The sequence below is a fragment of the Eucalyptus grandis genome, chromosome 5 (genome assembly GCF_016545825.1).
Source record: "Eucalyptus grandis isolate ANBG69807.140 chromosome 5, ASM1654582v1, whole genome shotgun sequence".
NCBI lineage: Eukaryota > Viridiplantae > Streptophyta > Magnoliopsida > Myrtales > Myrtaceae > Eucalyptus > Eucalyptus grandis.
The window spans coordinates 35,749,847-35,771,559 of NC_052616.1; the positions used below are offsets into that span (position 1 = coordinate 35,749,847).

Genomic DNA, 21,713 nt, shown 5'->3' on the forward strand with positions numbered 1-21,713 from the left:
ATCCATCTAAGCTGAGTCTGTAATGTTTAAGACTTGATACAACAGATAAATACACTGATTTTGCTTACCATCCCTTGCATACTCCGGAAGTAGGAAAAAGTTTCTACAGTTTGTTTCACTTTTAAAAACAACCTCAAGGCAACCGCAAGATTAAACTTGCGTACTGGCTCTATAAGGTGGGTATAGAATCCTTCTTAGGCTGGCAATAAGTTTCGCCTTCCTCACCAACCAGACCAAGCTCCTTCAATCTCCTCTCATGGTAATACTCAAGCTTTATCCAATTGAGCTTCCTTCTCCTTGACAATACCCTCAATTTGCTGCAACACCCGCTTCTCACCTACTCTTAACCCTCACGGCTATCTCAAGTTTGTAACCAAGGTTTCCTTCCAGAATTAGCTTCTCGTCCTGCAAGTCATTGCATTTGAATGGGGGAAAGCATAGAGCAATTAGGTGGGATTTGCTTCTACAGCTTTCAGGAGAAAACAAAATAACCTCATCTAAGAGTTGCCAAACTTTTTGCAGCAGAGACAAAAAGATGCATAGATATGTACAAATGTGATCATTGACAGAGGTTTTAGCGCTTCGTTTTCTTAGACTTCCCTACTTTTAGTTTCACTGGGCTTAGATCGGGAAATGTGAACGCTCTGCAAATACTAGAACTGTAAAATGACTTGGCTAATTCCGACAATCTAAAACATTTTGCCACATTTGGCATTGAGACTAACAAACATGAGATTATCATACCCTTAGCTACCAAAAAAGTTTACTACCATGATTGATTTCAGGATAGAGACGACATGCTAAAGAACTCTCAGCTAGGCCATTTTAACCCTGTATGGTTCAGCGAAGTCCAACCAAACCAATTCCCCAGGAGAAACCATCCTAACAAAATTACCCAAGTGGAAATCAGAATGTTACATGTACCTGTTCAACTGTGGTGCGGTAGCCTGAAAGAGCTGATTCACAGGCATCTATGACCATCTTGCATACCAGCTCCTCATTCACATGACTAACCGGTAATTCGAGAGTTTTCCAGATAGATTTCTTGTAGACAGGTTCCAGGAGGAATGCATCTGTTTCTTAAAGTGCCACAAGCCGCAGATATGAAAGAATTGCTGGTGGAAGAGGACGGTCCATAAAAAGATCTAAGTATGCTGTCTCACCCAAATCATTGGCTGCTGCAATATCAAGCTTCTCCCAATGGAAGGGGTCCGACTCAAATATGTTGAATGTAAGTGTGTACGAGTCGCGATTGGTATTTGGTTCCACAAACCCATAATAAAAAGCCAAGTCAGCATTGCTCTTCTTTAATCCATACTGGATGAAAACCTGTCCCAGGATTCTGTTAGTCACAATGAATGGTCACAAATCACTGCCCTACCGGATGAGGCTTGTGCAATATCATTTCTGGGTAATCAAATGAAACTTTCTCGACCTCTGGGGATTTCTCGACAGGTAATCAATTTGTTAATTACTACAGTTCAATTAGGTTAAGATTCATTTCTCTGTGACTGACAGGGAAAAAGATATGCGGTGTGTTGAGAGTGATATCATATTCGTAATATGTCAAGTGGATCATCAATTACTGAATAAGTTCAACAGGCTTAAGAGGTTTACCTGCTCACCCTCTTTGACAAGTACTGTTGACTTCAAACAGAAAAGGAGGTCCCAAGAAAAAAGACCTGCTGGTTCATTAATCTCCTCTGCATTATCTTCTCTCGTTACGCTAGCGCTGTGGTTAATCTGATGCACATAAATAATATGGGATTCATAAATTTTCTGGCAGACTGATTAAGCCCGAAAGAAATGCAGACAAGTTCATTATCGATTTAGAATAGGAAAGATCGATTGACTTACTAAATCCACAAGTGGAAGCATAACAAGTTGGCCCCTAAGGTGAAAGAATGCCCTTGATCTCAGCATGCTAAATGCCCAAAGAAACCCATCCAGCGTAATAGAAGATGGAAACAGCTGCTCATGCTGCGATATGATTTCTTCTTTTACTTTATGGTATTGACTCTCTACATGCTCTTTCGTCTCCCTGGTCATCCGCAATAGTAAGGTTCCTGGATGATTCCGCGAAAAAAAAAAAAAGGTTCATTCGTTGATATCGAGAGACAAGGCAATTAAAAAAAGGCACATAGAGCAAGGGACGTCTGCGATGGAGAAACCACGCGGATCTTTTATCTCTGCAAGCTCTTCTTCTGACCTGCCCTGGAACCAGAAAACAGAAGCACACAACTAACCACCCCACAATCTTAGACTATCCAATAGAATTAATAACAAGTCTTAAATTTTTTATAGGATTCCCAAAGCAAACATGATACCCACCAATACAATGTCGAGTCGGTTCGCTCCGGCAATATATCAATATAGAACCGCCACGGCGAGTTGCCCCTCATCTTCTCCCTTATCAAGAAGAGAGAGACAGCCACCCAGGGCTTCAAATCGGTGCAGCGATAGCCAATCTCTAAAGCAGCAACGGTGTCCGGGTTGATCCACAACCTCCTGGGGACCTTCACGACAACTTCATCTTGAGCAATGTCTCACCGAGCGACGAGGCAGAGGCCTTCGGGAACGTAAGCCGGGCGAACCGGGCACGTCGAAGAGACCACGCCCTCCTCGGCGAGCCACTTCCAGAAGGTCCGGACGGAAGGTGGCAATGGCGGATCGGACTCGAGGGGGTCAACATGGAGCGAGGAACGAGTAGTTGTGGAAAAGAGAGGTCCTTTGAGGGTGGTCTTGAGGGGAGACAAGTGTTTGAAGGATTTGAAATGGAATTGAGGAAGGAATGAAGGAGAGGATGGAGAGACGGAAAAGAAGACAGTGGACATTTTTGTGTTGTGGATCGCGTGTCTGTTTTCTTGGATAATGTCCAGAACGGTAGAACCCCGAGCGCGCGCGCTTCTGCTTCTTCGTCTCCGTCTTCTGCTTCGTCGCCGTCGCCGGCGCCGTCGAGCTCGTCGTTTCGCTGGAAGAGAGGCACGACTTCGCGGAGGGGGAGAGAGAGAGCAGAGCGGACGTCGCGAGAGGGAGGCGGAGGAGCGTCGGCGGCGTCGGCATCGGCGTCGGAGTCGGCGTCGGGTGGGGGCGATGGAAGCAACCAGCGGAGGCGGAGGGAGAGAGACAGAGAGGAGAGAGAGGAGAACGGGGAGAGAGACGGACCAAGTCCTCCCGCGCGAGGCGCGAAGAAAGAGACTCGGAAGAAGAAGAAACCCTCAGTCAATCAGTCCGAAAATTTTTCAAAATGGCGCCTGACACGAGGACACGTGTCGTCCTCCGAGCGCCTTCTTGTTTGCCAGGTTGGAACGTCTCACGTACCTAATATTTTCTCGATGACTTCGAAGACTTGTCGGATGACTTGGAAGACTTGGAGAATGATGGAAACTTGTTAAGGAAGTAATTCGTACGGTGAGTGAACTCCCGCTGATCTTCATTACAATGCCTCCTTTCTTCTCGTTCCTTCTCGTTTTCCTTTCCCCACGAAATAAAAGAAACTTATAAATAAAATTCTGTAATTGTGCCTTCTCTTTTTATCTCTTTTCTTTGTTTGTAGTTCTTCCTTTTGGCTAAATCCTCTTTTCGAGCTCCACCATCTTCCGTCGGACACCGGCGATCTCTGACAAATGCAAGATCGCCACTTGGCAAGCAGAGGCGACCGATAGAAGAAGTCCCTAGCGAACCGACGGGCGACGGAGGCCGGCGAGCGGAGGCGATGGACGACCACCGCTGCCGACCGACGCCATGGGAACCGGTGGCGTAGCTTCTTCGGGGAACGATTCTCTCCCGAGGTTCCCGGCTTCGTGCGGCTTGCTATATAGATCGGGTAACGCTGGCACATCCAGTTGTATCGAGTCGATGCAATACTTGAGCGGATTTTGAATTTGATTCGTTTGGTGCTTTGGAGTTGCACGGGAACTTGAAGAATGTGTCGTTGAATTTGTTCAAGAGACGCTGAATGAGTGTTCTCTTCGGAAGTTTAGTTTGTCGATGCTTGGTAGTGAATTCAATGGTAAGCGACGTTGCACGCTGCAAAATCAGGGACAATCCCTAGAAGGTAGGACGATTCTTTCTTTCTTTCTAGAGAGAGAGAGAGAGAGAGAGAGCGCTTTTGAGGTGTCTAGGAAATGTAGATGTATAGTAATGAAACATAAGCTCCCAGGTACCGATGATAACACTAGAATGAGCAACTTGTAGTTTCTCAAATTAGTTGCTGTTTTCGCTTTAGTGTTGTTAGAGCTATATCAGTCTAACGGTAGGTGGAATTTGCATCTCAATTAGAGGTTGAGTGTGCGGTGACAGTCATTTCTGGAAGTTTGTGATCAGAATATTATGGAGGACCTGTAAGGTATTTATTATATAGCTATGAAACATGCATTCATTCCATAAGTAGCTACATATTGATAATGAAATATATCTATTGCTGGCAACTTGATGCTGCTTTCCTCTTGAATTGCCTGTATGCATGCATGCCTTAATGAGATAATTTCTTATTCTTATCCTCATATTGTTTTCTCCAAACAAGTAACAAGACCTCTTTGCTTTTCTTTTAATAGGCGAAACTTGCTTTCGACGGCCTTGAAGTTCCAGTTGGGTAAGAAACTAGTTTTTGGAAAACAGGTGCATTTCAGATATGTTATGTTATTTGCTAATTACGATGATTGGTATTTCAGTCTTAATTGGCGAATGATTTCAGATTGTGCTTTATTTGTGTAATACTTTGATTGAACAGCTGTGTGATTGTTGAGGATGGGCATGTTATTGCAGCAAGAAGAAACCCGACTAGTGAGACACGAAATGTATGATTATCAGTACTTCCCCACCCCTTTCTTTAAATTTTGGCCCAAAGAGCACTTTGTTATTGCTATGGATTGATACCCTCAAATTATCCACTCGTAGTTTATTATTGATCATTTCATGTTTCTCTCGTAAGTATTTCTTTAATAGATGATAAAACAACATTGGACCAAATCTGTTAATGAGTGGATTTCTTTATGCATTATTAGGCTATAAAGGGTGATGTTCCCATTATTCTTTCATAAAATATACTGCTAACAATAACTAAAATCTTGCTTTATTATGCCTAATGTTTCACGTTTTTCATTTGCCATTTTTCTCTGTCTGGAACAATATTATGGTCTTTATTTGCTTTTGTGAAGTTCCTACCACTGTTTTTGTAGGCCTTATGTCAGCTAGACTATTGGTATACTCATTTTGGTATAAAAATGCGCCGTGAGCATTGTATTGCCTTTTGAGATGTAAGAACCTGCTCCTTGGGACATTTCTTCATACAATGACCATATTTACACATAGTTTAAGCCTGGTTTCTGGTAGAGATCATCTCTTATGTAATAGTCTATTGCTGTAATCTTTGATAGTTATGCGGTGATGGCACACTGCTATAAATGGTTTTGTGGACAGTAATGAATAGTTGATGCGAAGATTATCTGGCCCTTTTAGTATCTTGTGGAGCATAATAAGAAAAAAAAAAAAAAGGTTCCTTGCTATAGGGGTATATATGAAAATACTGTTAGAAAAGTTGGAGGTGGCTAATCCTATAAGAAGCCTCTTTTTCCATGTAAGATTTGCAGCAACTTCAAGCGAGCAAAACTTGTTGAATTCACGTAGTGTATGCCTTGATCAATCTCATATATACTTTCAATCAGTTAGCTTAAAGGAGAACACATTTCTTATGGAATGCATTTTCTGAATTTATGTTGAAACTACGCTAAGGGCAACTGTCTCTCGACAAAGCTCCTAAGTTTGATATGGTTGCGTTGTTTTCTCCTTGTGCTTTCAAAGGCAACAAGACATGTAGAGATGGAAGCTCTTGATATTGTTCTTGAATAGTGGCAATGGACTGGATTATTGGCTGCAGAAGTTGCAGAAAAGTTTTCAGTATGCTCTCTTTATGGGACATGTGAACCGCGCATACTGAAAATAAATGGAGGTTTGTGGAACTGATTATCCATCTTTTCTGACCTTTTCATTGTTTAAATGGAAGAAAACGGAGTTTCTGAAAACGTCGAGAAGTCATGTTTATATTAATTCTTTCTTTTCCTGCTTTATTTCCTTTTTCTTAAATTCTTGGCGACTTGTTTGACATTTCTGTATTCTTTTTATTTGCCCTGAAAGTTACAATTCTGGGACTTGCTACTTTTTTAGTGCAGTGAGATTTTTTGATGTCTTAACTGATATCATGATTAAATTGAGAAATATAGTATCTTCAAGGAAATGCGATATTTCAAGTGTGAGGAAATTATGCTTTCGATATGCCAAGGGCCATGTACTTGATAAGGAAATCTCTTTTCGTGTTTGCTAGTTGCAGTTCTTCTTGCATACATGAGAGCATGTGTTTGCTTGATTGTGGTGTATGGCTTGTGTTTCCAATATAATTTTTCTTCTGTCTGATGCTGCCATGTTCTAACATTATGTGTTAGAAGCTTGTTTAGAAGTCATCAATTTTTCCCTCAAGACTTTGTAGATGTAAAAGTTAAAACGTAGCGAAACAGGATCTCATTCATTGTGATTTGTAATAGCTAATATAGATTGTGGACATTGTTTTTCTGTTTAAGGATTAGATTTAAAAGAACAAGCTCAATTACAGGGGGAAGAAGCAAGAGATTACTGAAGATGCAATTAATAAAAAATTTAGGGCAAAAACCAACCATGAAAACTCTGGCTTTTAGAGCTTGAAATTTGTAGTTATGCTGCTCTTAGTAATTTGATCATGAGTCAAAAGTATTGTGGGAAACATGAGCTAGCTCATTGCCTTTCTGAATACGACATCAAGCAAGAGGATTCATCTTGCAGATAAAGGACTGCCTAGCTCAAGTTCCTTTCTCTGGAGCTTAAAAACTAGCCCTAATTATTGCATAGTTTCATGATGGAGAGAATGAGACAGTTGTTATAACAGTGAGCGTGGTTCATATGCAATGCTTGGAATTTATGGCTGATTGAAACCCATCCTAGCCAATACTAGTAAAGAAGTCATCTCCAAATCTTCTCTCAATCAGATCACCGGTGCCAATATCTCTCTGAACAAAAGTTGCCCATCCATATTAAGAGCCCCGAAGTATCACCCTATTTACAAAGTGTTGTTTGTTCTTCGAGGACATTAAGTTTTATGTCAATGATAAATTATAGAACAACCCTAAGGCATTGTTAAGGTAAAAAATTATAAGCCATAGTTACCCCAAACACACACCTCTTTAAAATCTGATGCTGGAATTTTGCCACGGTCAACACCACTTAGTAGAGTTTAGTTACTGTCAATTGAAGCAAATGGTACACTACACAGATAATTTGCTTGCATGAAAAGCTATTTCCTGGAGTAGGCATTTGGCAAATTTGATATTCTTAGGACCAAAATGTATACGTCTTAAGTTAGACACATTCCTTTATTGGCAAATTTGATTTTGTTCAGATAGTACCTTCTTTTGCAAAGTGCTTTGTCAATTAGTCTACTAAATTATCTCCAGCATGAAATATGGAAACGTTTTGCTAATGGAACCTGTCTCTGGTTTCAAGCTGATGAGCTAGGTAAAAATGCAGAATCATTGGAAATATTGGCTAGTTTCCACAGAAATTTCATCTATGTTCCCCCTTTCAAGTGTCTGGCTATTATGAATGTTTCCAACTTTATTCTTGTTGCTCTTGCAGGAATGGGAATTCTTGATCAAAGGGTTTCAAATGTTGTGGAGGTATAATGGCATCAGAAGCAATTTCTTCTCCGTGAGATTTTTATGAACAAGGAAACCCTAATGGTATGAACGGCAACCGACCATTTTAACCAATTGAATTGTGTATAACAATGTTATAATACTGCTGTTAGCACCTATTTACATGAGGTAACTTAAGGGAAATGATAGTTCTTTTTCAATGGACCCACAGTTAATTACACTTTTTAAGAGGCTTCTATGAGCATAATAGAGCAATTCTACTCTTTGAACCAAAGTTTGCCTTTTCAATCAATGAAGTTGAGCATTGAGTCTGCTAGCAACATCTTCCTAAAGACCCTTCTGCGGAATAAGTTCTCTTTTCAACTCAAATTCTACAGTCTTCCTTGCACTCATCCTCTTCCATATTGATTAAAAAGAATTTGGGAAGATTTTTCTCTTTGTACTTTTAAACCAATTCTCTCATATAGCTGGAAAAGAATTGTTGTTGGGCCTTTCAGTGATTGCATATTATGCTGAACAACTCTCTCTCTCTCTCTCTCTCTCTCTCTCTCTATAGATCGTTCGCTGTAGTGAAGATATGTTGTTGTATCCTTACATCCAAGAGAAATGAAGCTGGCCCAGAGGAATATCATGTAATGACAGAGCGTTAATGAAATTGCAAGCATCCATAAAAAATAAGGTGTTTATCTTGAGATGGTAAGTACGCTATCCAAACTGACGCTAGGAGTGCTCAGCCATTTAATAATTGCTATGCAAATGTGTAGAATTTGCCCAGGAAACAAAGGTTGAGTTTCAGATGCCCCGTCTCTCTTTTTGCCAATTTTCAGATGCCCTGCTTATCACATGTGGCTTTACTTTAGACTGGGTATTCCTAGCCACATTGCCATATGAGATTAAGGAAAAAGATGAAGTGTAGTGTCTTCATTGTTGAGAATTCTTTGATTAGACTTGTTTGAGAGAAATATCTTCTTCCTTGATCCCTAACTGCTATACATACATGGTTCTTGGTCGAGCGATTCTTCAATAAGAGCTCTTCGAGTGCAATCAGATCATAATCTTTACATGCATCCGAGATAGTTAGTATGCTTTGGAAACTCATTGCATACAGAAAACATGGCCTTGAAATAATTTGTCTTTGTAGTGATAAAATCAATTTGGTTCATGTTTCTTCTCTGTTTTGTAGAACCCTATTCCATAAATATCATTTCTCTTTGCCTTTCTTCCCCTTCTTTTCCATTCATTTTTTGTTAATGACATTGTGGAATCTATGATTTGTTTATCTTATAGATATGCTAAATGCTAATATTTGATTTTCAGCTTCAAAGCCTCTCAGGTCACGGGTAAATCATGCTTCTCATTAGATCTGCCTGCATTGATTCATCCTGTTGAACACTCTCATGCCTTTGCACAACTAGGTAAAACCTTTAAACTTACGATTCCTTTCTTTTATGAACATCATGTACACATGTATGGTGATATGATGCACCTCTGATGCATATCGAATGATTATCAGTTACTCATGCATATAACTAGTGTGTACATGGTGCGACCTTTTATATTATAGGTTGTGCCAGATTAGGGCACTGTGGCAATGATTCTTGCTGTGACAGTTTGATGGGATACTCATGTTAAGATCAGAGTATACCTATAGCTATAGATTTACTTGTATGATTGTTGTCAATCACAATGAGGAAGAACATAAGTCATTGCTCTTCATTACTGATTCTTGGTTTACTCTGATCATAGTGTTCATTGTTCTTATTCCTCTCAGTTAATCTGTTCATTTGACTATAAGCTATGTCAAACTTTCACTTCAAGGTAGCTCCCACTCTTGAAGTTAACTATTTGCAAGATAACTTTTGAACTGTAGTTTTGTGATAAAGCACAAATCTGAATGTGACATTATTGTGCTGGTTCTAGCATAGTAAGATTCTCTCTAGTTTGTGATATGGCAGAAACAATTAGTGTTAATTATTTTGTCTCAAGACGTTAAAACATTTTAGAAACAGCCCTTTTAAGTGTAGAGATTTGTGTAAATGTTGTTAGCATTCCACGAAGTGTCTTCAAATGATTGGATGCACTCTGACTGATAATGCATGTGCCATTTACTGCTCTTCTAATCACAGAATTTCGTCAAGGGATCTGAGGAAGGAAGTGTGATGCATGTCCATATCAGTTTTTGCCAGGATGTTCATGTGTCTACAAAGGGTTGCAGATGTGATCACCAGTGATTCCATGCTTTAACTTGATTATCAGATTGTTTAGATAATTTTACAGCATAAACCTATACACGCATCAGTTTTCTGAGGTTAATTTTTGTCTACATATTTTGCGATGTAGTTTGATATGAGTTTTTTGAACTTTGAGGTAATTCTTGGTGCACTATTGATCATTTTGAGCTTTATGGTTCTGGCCTATGTCATGTGTGATCCGTGACAATGATTATGGATTTCTTGGGAAAGAATTGCATTGACTGGATTTGAGCTTCCCAGTTATAACAATTATGTCCTGAACTTGAACTGAAGAAGAAATTCTTTCCCAGCGGCAGGGAAAAAATTCAAGAATTCTCTGTTCTTTCTTCAGCATAAATAGTTGAATTTATAGTATTGATGAGTCAATTAATGTCTTGATCATTGTTGACTGAGAAAATCTCAGTGATTTGATAGGTCACGTGGAGACCGTGTTTATCACGTGTGGCCCCACAAGTATATTAAAATTTTCATTATTTGCTTGGTCCAGAGCCAATTGGCAGTTGCTTCTTACCTCAACGTGCTTTCCTTATTCTTCAATCGGGTACAAGATGCCTCTTTTCTTCTGGTAATGAAAAGTCCAAATTTGAGTTTTTATTTATTTATTTATCAATTCTAGTTAAACCTAGAAATACAAGAACATTTGCCGAAAAGATGGTAATTTTAGATCATAATCTGTTTATATATTCTTATAAATTTGGGCAGATGTCAGAAGAATAGATAATCAACCACGTGACAAGCCGAAGTTGACCGGCAGTTATCCATCAAAAGGAAATTTGTGGAAGATAACAAGACCTTGTCTACTTTTAGGAGAAATGTGAAAGAAGTGGTTGGATGACATGTAAATATTGACAAATCAATATAGACTTCATTTGTTTTGAGAGAAATGAATAATTTGAAAAATATTTTTTAAAAAAGTGATCACTTGTGTCTTTTCAAATAATTAGTCAATGAAAAATGTTTTCATTATTAACAATAATTTATATCTAAACCTTATCGTTGACGATGAAAATATTTTCGTTCATTTATTTTTGTAGGTAATTTAAGCAATCATTTTAAAGAAAATATGTAAAAATTATTCATTTTCTGCAAAATAAACAAAATTTTAATTTCCTTGCATATGGGGCCCACAATCAGATTAGCGACCCCTTAAATAATTTTAAAAAATAAAATAAACTTTAATATATCTTGATTATTAAATGGACAGAACATGTATCGTGTAAAGTGCTTTATTAAATTTGATAAAAAAAAAAATGCTTTATTAAATGTAATTTAGTTGTTGTGGCTTTACTCATTAATTGATGTGCTTTATAAGTGCATCATTATTTAAATGCAATTAAATAATAAAGTTAACAAAATGACAAACTTAAACTCTTTTCCTTTTTTTTTTTTGGGGGGGGTTTAATTTGTGGAAAAACTCGATGTCCATGTCAGATTACATGGAAACAATTTACAATTATAATACCTTACCAAAGTATTACAATGGCTGGTGTCAACATTCATATTCATTAGTTGGGGAAGAACTCTATTAGGAAAATGCTCACTTTACGTGAAGTATACTCACATATGTGATTTTTAATAAAAAAATTATCTCCAATGCATTGAACTTACAGAAAAATACTCGCACTATTGGAAAGAAGCAAACCAATTATACACGTGTAGACAACATGTCATATTATATTCGGTTGAAAGTACTTCAATGATTTGTGTTTAATACATTTTCCTGAGTCAATTAATAATGTGACATGTTGCTTGAAATATAATTATTTTATTTTATATTTACATAAACAAATATAATATTATTGTGATTTTTCACTGAATAGCACAACAGTTTGTATGAAAGTCACTTATTAGATATAATTTTTCTATTAAATTTTATAATTCAAGCAGTGCTTCAATGTCAATTCTTTCTAATTTATGATAACATTGTTCTGCGATTCTATCATAATAACGTTGAATTATTTTTATGTGTTTTAAGGAAAATAACGATAAACACAGTCCCCCCCTCTCTCTCACCCGGGCTACAGCGAAGGTAGCGGCCCGAGTGAGAGAGGGCAGTATTAGGCCCCGGCCCAATGGAGTCAGCACAAGTGGCTCTCATATATCTTTTTCTTTCTTTTTCTATTGATTGAAAATCCACACTGTGCATGGCAACGCACGAACTTTTTTAAATAAAATACGGTGATTTTCCAAATACAGTTTCTTTTTTCGCTAGATCAATTTATACTACATAATTTCCATGAAATCAGATTATATTGCAAGATTGACATCAGGGATACCAAATATATTACACGTGCCCAACTGCAGTATAAACAAGAAACGGGTCTCCCTAGTTAAACACAGACCAAAAACTGTCAGAAAGATTGAAATTCAGACCCAGGTGCCCCTGAGGAGGGCATCAACGGGTGCAATTTCCCCGAACGTCTCGAGCAGATCGGAACAGGAGGGATCGGCCTCTCCTTCCGCTTTGAGCTCTAACCCCAGCTCCTCCTCTATGTCGTCCGATGCCGATATCAGTAGCAACTCACACCCTTCGTAGTTCAGGAAGTACGGCGGGTCGGCCAGGCTGTACCTCAGCTGCCCGAACTGCCCTTGCAGGTGGGCGGGGAACACCGCCTTGCGCTTGCTCTGGAGTCCCCTTAACTGGGAAGGGCCGGCACCGTGTTGGTCGGGGTTCTTGATCTGGATGAGGAAGGACCCTTCTCTTTCGACGGTGAGCGACTCCTGGGGCTCCTGCTTCTCATCTTCCGGAGGGAATTCGAGCTTGTATATGAGATGCGTGTGCGCTTTCTTCCCCTTGGATTTGTGTCTCAGTATGCGGTACACTCCCTCCCCCAACGCTCTGGCTGCAGCCGTGTGGCGGTGTCCCCTTGTGGAAGTGTCGTATTCCTCTGCAAGAAGCAACAAGTCCTACTTCAATCACGGTGGCCCTGTCGCTGGAATTGGGGTCGGAGCCTTCCTTGCTGGAGTGAGGATCTTGCTTCTCCTCTACAGGCCTCTCGCCAGACTCAGGACGGAGGACTATGTAAAGGCGCTGCACGTCGTCGGCGCCGTGGGCTGCATCTCTCTCCACCTTGGGCCTATAGAAGAAGATCTCCCCTTTTCCTGCAATTAAAACCCCACAGCAACCTCACTCGTTCACTACCCTCCGCCACCAACTAGCAAACCCCATTCGATTAACAGTAAAAAAGAGACAGAAGCGAGTTTAAAACCTGAATTTCGACTTCGGGATCAGTCCGGGTCTTCACTTCCTGGCCTTGACCCATTCCCAGCGCCACTGCCACAACACAAACATGCAGCAGATGCAAATGGAGGAGAGTTGAGGGCAAACCAGAGTGTTCTGGACCGTGGACACGTTCGCTTCGTAGATAAGCCACGTTTCGGCACCGAAGCCTGCCACGTCTTCGTGTGCGTTGCTGTCGCCGACCGAGTAGCAGACATGCCGGCGGACAATGTATTGCAGAGGGAATTCGCACGTGTCCCGACGTTTCCTCAGTCCATGGAAACATCACACGTTTTGACAGTTTTAACAAGATTTATATCCGAATATCATGGGCATGTTAAAAGTTACTAGCTCTTATAAAAAAAATTAACTGCTCACTTATCAATATTCATTTACTTGTTATTTTCATATGCCGGAAATCTCCCCAGAGAAATATGGTTGAATTGATGAAACAAATGCTATATTTTGTCAGGGTGAATAGTACAACCTATAAGAGGTTAAACAAGCAGTATGTGGGTTATGAAAAACGTTCCCCGAATGTAAGTCAACAAGTAAATTTTGACGGTTGTATGTATAAAATATTAATAACAAATATCATGTGATAGTGGTGCTAATAAAGACAATAATGAACTGGAGAAATAAAATACATAGCAATTTATAGTGGTTCGATTTTATGTTCAAACTTGCGTTTGCTCTCCAGATAATAGCCTCAACACGGATGGGAGTCCACTATTAATTTTCAAAATAAGTTACAATCAACAAGCGCCTATTAATCAAAAGATCACACAATCACAACATTCACACTTGTTATTCATTACCTTAACCAAAAAAAAAAAAAAAAAGACATTCACACTTGTACACTGGATCTTGTCTATATTACAAAGCAGCTTAACCTTATGCAGGGAACATCGGATGGAGAACAAAGACATTTTCTAATTACAGATGATGTTGACACCTAATTTTGGCAATCCTAAGAAAATAAAAATAAAAATAAAAATCGCAAATAGAAGGAAAAAATAGGGGAAAATCAATCTGATTGATTATGCATGGAAGTTGGAAATTTCAAATCTTAGTAAATGCGGAAGTAAGTCCCGGCCGAGTATCAAGATTTAGGGAATCGGGTAAATTAAGAGTAAGAATTTTGATAAAATTAAAGGAATTTGAGCAAAATTGAGTTGATTGCGAAATTACGTTCCGATTTACAGTCTTGAATTAATGCAATAAAAGATGGAAACTCGAAAATTCAAGCATGGAAAAATGGCATCTGAAATCACTATAAAAGAGAGCCACAATTTTCGTGACCGGGGAGAGCAGAAAAATTCGAGAGAAAATTTCGTGAAGGGGAGAATTCGTAGCCAAAAAAATTCGTGAGAGAGGCGAGAATTGAAAAAAGAGGTGAGTGCAAGAAAGAATTCGTGCAAGGGGGGCTTTTCCTTCATTCTTTTGAAAAAAAAAAAGAAGAGAAAAAGCTATTGTTGGGTCAAAGTCAATCAAAAGGTACAGAGACAGAGAGAGGAGACGTGAGTAGAGAGAATAAAAAGAAGAAAAAGTAAAAAACCAAAAGGAGAGGAAGAAGAAGGAGTCGGCCGCCGAGCCCCCTCGCCGACTCCCCTGCACAGCGCTGCCGCGCCACCCCCTGCACCCGCCGCCAGCAACCCAACTCCGGCAGCCGAGCCTCCGAGCACCGCCGTCGCTTCGCCAGTTACCGTGCCTCCGCCCCTGCCCTCGCCGGCCGCCGTTGCTCACTGCACCAGCACCGTCGCTCACCCGCCTTCCGCTCCGCGCCGACGCCGCGAGCACCTGTCACTGCTCGTCCCCGCGTCCGCCCTCGTCCCCACGTCTGCCGTCGCTCACCCTTCTTCCGCCCAACGGCCCGCTCCCTGCAATTCCAGCTGCTGTTTCACGGTTGCCGGAGCTCCGTCCGCGCCAGCACCTCTGCCCGCTCGCCGCTGCTGCTGCGCCTCTGACCCCCGACGCCAGTGCCCGACGCCCGCACCAGCAGCCTGCGCAGCCTCCGCCGCTCTCCCTGCCCCGATCGTCGCTGCGGCTGCCCCCTTCCTTCCGGCGAACCCACGTCGCTGACGTTGTTGCACCACAACAGCACCTCCGTCGCTCGCCCGCAGCAGTTGCCGACGCTCCCTCTGCCTCCGCCTGCGCATCCGTTCGGGCCAGCACCTCTGCGCCACCTTGCTGGTCGCCGTGCCGCACCTCCGCCCAGCCTTCGCCGGAGCTCCGAAAGTCGGTGCCATCGTTGCTGCCGTTCCCAAGTCCCCCTTAGGTAGTTTTTTTTTTTTCATTTATTTTTAAGTTTAGTTATTTAAATTGGAAGTGTTGATTTCATAAATCTTTTTAGCATTATCCGTAGGGTTTTGTCTAAAATCATTGTAATTATTAATTTGATTCGTAAGACATCGGATCATTATTTAATTATATTAATTTTTTGGGCATTTTGATAGTGTTTTGGTTATTAAATCATTATAATTATTAATTTGACCCGTAAGACTTTGGATCAAATTTTTGATTATTTTGAACTTTCCCATATATTGCAATATTTAGGGTTAAAAAAATTGTTAATTTAATCCACGAGATCACGGATTATTTTTTTGGCTATTTTAATCCTTCGTTTGATGAATATCTTGGTTAGTTTAGATATCATGTTTATCTGATAATTGATTGTCTTGAAAAACACTAAAAAAAATCAAAATCAAAATCAAATTTTGCATCATAACATATTGGTTTCGTGAATTAGGATTGCATTTTTAGATTGCACATTTTGATAATTTCTTAAATAGATTAGGGTTGGATTTAAATAACATTTTTATAGATAGGGTCTTAGATAATATTTGCACATTTTAATAATCTCTTTTCTAAAAAAAGAATAGTTTTCTAAGATAGGATAGGGTTTAATTCAAATTAATCCCTAAATTAGGTTAGAAAACCATTTATTTTAGATAGTTTAATTAAGTTTTATTTTTATTACGAATTTTAATAAAAAATACAAAAAAATTAGGTGCATGTCAAATAGTTTGCATGTTAGGATCATTTAATTAGAAATAGCTTGTTAGTATAATTAGGTTATGTAGTTAAAGTGCATGTTTTATGATAAAGTTCTAATTTCTAGAAAACCCAAAAAATAATTGCTTACTTTGTGCATTTAATTCTTTTGATGCAATTTATTTGATTCGTTGAGTGTTTAATAATGATTGAGCACCCGTGTGATCATTCTATTGCATGATAGTAATTTAGGTCAAAATTAATCCAAACTGCTTGCAAAAACATTTTTGAAAAAAAAAATGGTACCGCATTAGAGAAATCTAATGTAATTAAGTTCTCGTATCTAAAGTCTCTGGTTCGTAGGAGTAAAATAATTATTATTTTACTTAGGTGCCTAATCGACTTACCATAAACTGATTAGTGGCGACTCTTAGTTAAATTTTATTTGCATGTTAAGAACTAAAACCTAAGTCGCGAATTAGTATGAGCTTAGGAGAGCCCGAGCTAAGTCTAAATTCAACGAGTCCATTAGCCGAACCCTTAAGTGGTCTGACCCGCTTCGTGGAGGTCACGACATATGAGAAAGATGAAGTGCATTGACAGTATTCTCAATTTCTCAGTCTAACCCTTCTTGTTACTTCCTTGATCCTTTACATTGGAGATTCTAATAAGGAGAAAAGAATAGTTTACATGTTGGAGGTTTTGGTAAAAATCAAGATTGCCCATACAATAGTTTCTTCCAACATCAGTAGGTTTCCCAAAAATGAGTTTAAGCTCATGCAATGCACCGAATAATTTACAAACTCGCTTAATGCATTTTCACAAGCAAAAGAAATATTTTTTTAATTAAAAACTTTGAAGTCTCCAAGATATTTGGACTTAGTGTGGGCCCCACCGCCCAGCAGAGCCCTGCCTCAAACGAATGATCCTTCCCCGTAAGAAACTCTAGGAGGGGAAAATTGTGAGGAATGGGGCCAAGCAAGGTTGGGGGAATATGTCTTATGTGAGGAATATCAAGATTTCAGACTTAGACATCTATCTAGTTGGTATTTGATTTTTGAGTTTCAGTTTTGCCTTTAGGTTAGATTACCAAAACTCTGCGCAATGTGAGTTTACTTTGGTGCGAAATTTGCTTGAAAGCTAATGAACATGAAGTGAAATCTAAGAATCAATGCCAATTAGGTGGATGAGGATTGCACAGCCCAACTCTTATGTGGACCAGATGCTTTTTAAGCTATGCTTGTCAACAACAAAGCGAAATTGATAGGAAAAATAGAGTGCCAATTCAAACTAAAACCAACTTGAATCAAATCTTTTTGTTTTTTTTTCTTTTGTGCACCTCTTGCCTTGCCTCTCTAGACGATTGTGTGAGATTCTGGCCGGACTATTGCCAATGTTCTAAGAATTTAAGTTTTTGGATTGAATTATCTAACATCATAGGAGGTCATGAGTTCAAATTTTCCAGGCCTCTATTTGCCTTGGTTAAGACCAAAGTCCAGCTTACGCATGAGGAAGAGTATTAAAATATTTAAATAATAAATTATGCATTCATTTAATAGCTTAATTTTTTTAGTTAGATTTTCTAATAACCTAAATTGCCATCGGTTGGCCTTCGTTAATGCCCGCATATATTTTGATTTCAATTGGACCGGTGGCGGATGAATTTAAATGAATGATTTTGAACTTGATTAGATTAATTAGACTAAGTCCATAAGAGACATGAAATTTTGGCCAAGACCATGGATGCTCATGGATGCTGGAGAGTTGAAAATTGCATAATTAAAATGTCAAATTGGAAGATTAATTTATGAAAAGAAAACTCAGGAACAATTAATCTCGATATTATCAAAATTCAAATCAAAGAGGATAATTGAGCAAATTCATTTGATATTATCACAATAAAAGAAGAGAAGAGTTTCCTACTTTTAAGATAGAGTACATCCTTTAAAATTCGAATTATTAGGAAACGAGGATATCTCTTACTGTTAAAAGAAATCCTAATTGTCAGCCTATAGAAACTCTATTATGTTCCTTGTTGGATTATTTTAGAGTTCGAATTGGAGTGTGAAGCGTGATTTGCAGAAAAGCGTGAATCCAAGCGGTGAAAATTCGTTCCTTGTTGGATTATTCAAGCTTGAAAGTACGCTCAAAAGGCCCGATCTCACCGTCAAAATTCGTGCACGCCTTCACTTCTTCAACAGAGTATCATTGAAGCCCAGGCCGCTGAGGCTTTCCCAGCACGACCTCCTCCATTCCGACGACGCCGTGGTGCTTACCGAGAAGCGTGAGCTCTGTTCGGTTCCCTTCTCTCCATATCAATGCTTTTCCCTTTTTTTAATGATCTTGGATGGAGCGAATTTGAATTTTGAAACTTACAATTTAGTGCTCTTAACTTTCTTTTCTTTTTTAATCAGCGACGGAGAAGGTTATATATAATACACACCAATTTCTCTATATTTGGATAGTATTCAGCTGGGAGTAATACCGAAAAATTCGATATACATGTACACTAAGCGATTCTTTAATTGGGTTGTGATCTTCACCTTCTACATGTTGTTCACTGTTTTGCTTCATCCTTGAGATGTTATCACAAATGGTAATGGTTTTCTAGATTACTAGAGAATTTGAAGCCACAAATTCACAATGGAATCGTTAGTAGATATATTCTTTGACGATGATGTTTCAACTTTGTTTAATTAAAATGCTAAAGTCAATATACAAAAAGGCACCCTCTACGTGGCTCAAATGGACGAAATAAAACAGTGACTACAACTATCAACTTTGTGAACATGCAAATCGGGATCTTCTGCATCGCTCTAGTTGAATGCTATCCAAGTACATAGAAATTGGGGTATATAATCCTATCCATCGTCGATTAAAAAGAGAAGAAAAAAATCAAAGCAGGAAAAGCTAAGCTTGAAACCCAAACTCTCGCAAACATAAGCTTCTCACGATAAAATATAAAAAACTTAGATGGAAAGACAAAGGGAACAGCTCTTACTTCTCGTGGAGGTAGGCTCCTTCGAGCAAGTGAGTGGTGGGTTATACAATAGCTCGAAGCTGTTGAATATTTCTATAGTGTGACCTTTGGAGTCCTATTCATGGGGCCTAATCTTCAGTTACATATGCTCTCCAGGATTTTCTAGATCTTTTTTTCTTCATGGATTCTAGGTGGGAAGACAGGCTGCGGAAGAGGAGAAGAAGGTGCAAAGACAAATAGCAAGGGAGAAGAGAGATTGACGGAAGGAATAAAGTAAAGGTGTAAAGTGGGCCTCGCCATAAATACATAATGATTAACAAATGGAGTGATGACCAATGTGGACAGACAGGCTTACGTAATATTTTTCGATTTTAATTTATGTCGAATAAAGAAAAGTTTAATGGCCTCTCCCTATTCTCAATTCTCTATAGTCTATACGACGAGAAGCCTATATTTTTCAGGATATTTAGCTCACTCTACCCCTTGCCATTTTCTTTTTCATTAATATTTAGCTTTTGCACGGTTTAATTTGTTACATGTTTTGATAAATATTTCTTTGTCATTTTCCACTTGGCATTAATTTTTTGCGATGCTCTCATTTTAATTTTTTCAATTCGTAAAGAGAGAGAGGAATCAGCTTATTTTTTGTCCATGAGGCTCTCAAACCACATCAGATAATAAGCGGCTTCTTAAGAGAATTTTACGATTCATGCTTCTTATGCTGAGCTGTGATGACTCTGGCTTTGCATCAGAGACAAGCATTTGACACGCTTTGAAATGTTAGAGAGCTGACGATACATGGGAAACAACGGGAAGAGATTCTGTGAGCTCACACCGCCTCTCAAAATGTATACATGCATATCGCAACATTCATAGTAAAATACATAAACACCAGTAGTCACATATCAGTCTAATAAGTTGAAAGAGATGAAAATTGGAACGGGACAAAAACTTTCATATGACTGTTGTTGGAGGGTCTGCAACTGCAGGGGCATGGCGAGAGGGAGACGCATTGAGGTTGGTGGTGGGCCGTTTTCCCAGCCCTTACGGTACGACTCTGACTCCACAAGCCGATGAGTTCCAAGAAGAAAGAGACTCTTGTGAATTCCGATGTGTGAAGCGAGAGATTTTTTTCTTGGAAGTCTGTTAGTGCGAATGATGGAGATGCATGCAAAGAGAGCATAGACGTAAGCTGTCTTTTCTCAGGATGCATTTCCCGAAAATTGCCAATATTCTCCATCAAAGGGCCTTAAACGTGAACTTTGTCTGCACTGCTATTACGATGTGTTCAATTTTTATTTTTATTTTTAATTTAGACGGGTAACCATGTCGACCACTGTGGTTATTATTTCACGCGTATACAAGGACCACTGCACGATGTGCAAAATGTACGAAGCATGATGCTTGAGCGAAATCAGGTGGGAAAGACGGACATAAGTTTTTCAACGAGGAATATAAATCATCTCCTCTAACTAGGCCGTGATAATGTGAAACTGGGTCCATCAAGTTTATAAGTGTCTAATATGCCCACTAGAGATCACACTAAATCAATCGATCTGTTTCTCTTCGAGGGCTTCTTCAATCTCTCGTTTTCTTTCACCCAATTTACACCTTTTTATTGAAATAAAAGACAGGAAGTGTGAAAGCATTGGAGACTTCATCAAACAGTAATTGATTATAGAAAACATTTTGAGTTCAGTCCGCTCCGACTCAATATTGCTTCGTAATAATTTCCTAGGCAAGGAGGCTAATGTGGACATGCATTCATTTATTGTTTTCTATAATATATGATCATGTCCTTTTATTCACAAGGAAAACCATCTCTTTTCAAGATACATACTTTTGAATTATTTAAGCATTCTTTTTTTAACTAATCATATTTACTTAATCTAATTTGAACGCTATAACTTAAAATAAGCCATGAGATTTCGTAAGACAACTACTAACTTTTTTAAAAGTGTAAGAAAATATTAGTGTGATTTAATAATTAATTATCCAAACACATGCATTTCTCTTACTGCCGATTTTTTTAAAGTTAAAAAAATGAGATAAATGCGCCAATCTTGGCCAATTTTTGAAAGAGAACTAGCAGCAAGAATGGCTTCTTCTTCTTCTTTTTTAATGTAATTTAACTTTTGTGGCTTTACTCATGAGATGATATGCTTAGTAAGTAACCATTATTATTTATAGAACTACAAACTTACCTTTTTTTTTTTGCTTAATTTATGGAAGAATTTGTTGGTCACTCGGCGGTAGCCAATATTGAAATCCTGACGTGGTGTCTACCTTCACCACCGTGAGGCCTTTAAATTCTAATCTCTAGTTTTTCTTCTTGAGGAGAAGGGAATAGGGGGTGGCATTGCAAGGTCTCTCACCCTAGGGTGGATCTCCCGTTTATTTCTTCCCCATGAGCCTTTTAAGGACTTGCTCAGGTCCAAAATCATCATTAGTAAAATATGGGACAAAAATTATCAGGTTCGGAATATGAATGCGTATATATCATCATTTTCCTTAAAACCACATATAAAGTTTAGCATTATTACAATAGAATCGAAAGATGATATTATCATGACTATACATCAATT

General features: G+C 39.0%; 1 protein-coding gene, 1 long non-coding RNA gene and 1 pseudogene across 9 annotated transcripts; 1 reads left to right on the plus strand and 2 right to left on the minus strand.

Moving 5' to 3' along the window:
* Positions 1-121: 121 nt before the first annotated feature.
* Positions 122-2,325, minus strand: LOC104434602 (annotated as a pseudogene).
* A 1,486-nt stretch (positions 2,326-3,811) lies between these two features.
* On the plus strand, positions 3,812-10,651 carry LOC108959954. Of its 8 annotated transcripts, none has more exons than XR_005551441.1 (9): positions 3,889-4,057; positions 4,557-4,620; positions 4,733-4,799; positions 5,181-5,258; positions 5,803-5,950; positions 7,663-7,766; positions 8,239-8,378; positions 9,000-9,097; positions 9,809-10,160. It is a non-coding gene; the product is annotated as an uncharacterized LOC108959954 (long non-coding RNA). The 8 variants fall into 8 exon arrangements; XR_005551443.1 differs by having other exon boundaries at positions 4,557-4,594; XR_005551438.1 differs by lacking the exon at positions 5,181-5,258 and adding an exon at positions 10,637-10,651 and having other exon boundaries at positions 4,557-4,799; positions 9,809-10,499.
* A 1,514-nt stretch (positions 10,652-12,165) lies between these two features.
* Positions 12,166-15,403, minus strand: LOC120293867. Its single transcript, XM_039313646.1, has 4 exons — positions 15,009-15,403; positions 13,180-13,208; positions 12,924-13,036; positions 12,166-12,841 (listed from the first exon to the last, which is right to left on the minus strand). Exons 1-4 carry the CDS (start codon positions 15,401-15,403, stop codon positions 12,302-12,304), a joined length of 1,077 nt encoding a protein of 358 aa, XP_039169580.1. The 3' UTR covers positions 12,166-12,301.
* Positions 15,404-21,713: the final 6,310 nt, after the last annotated feature.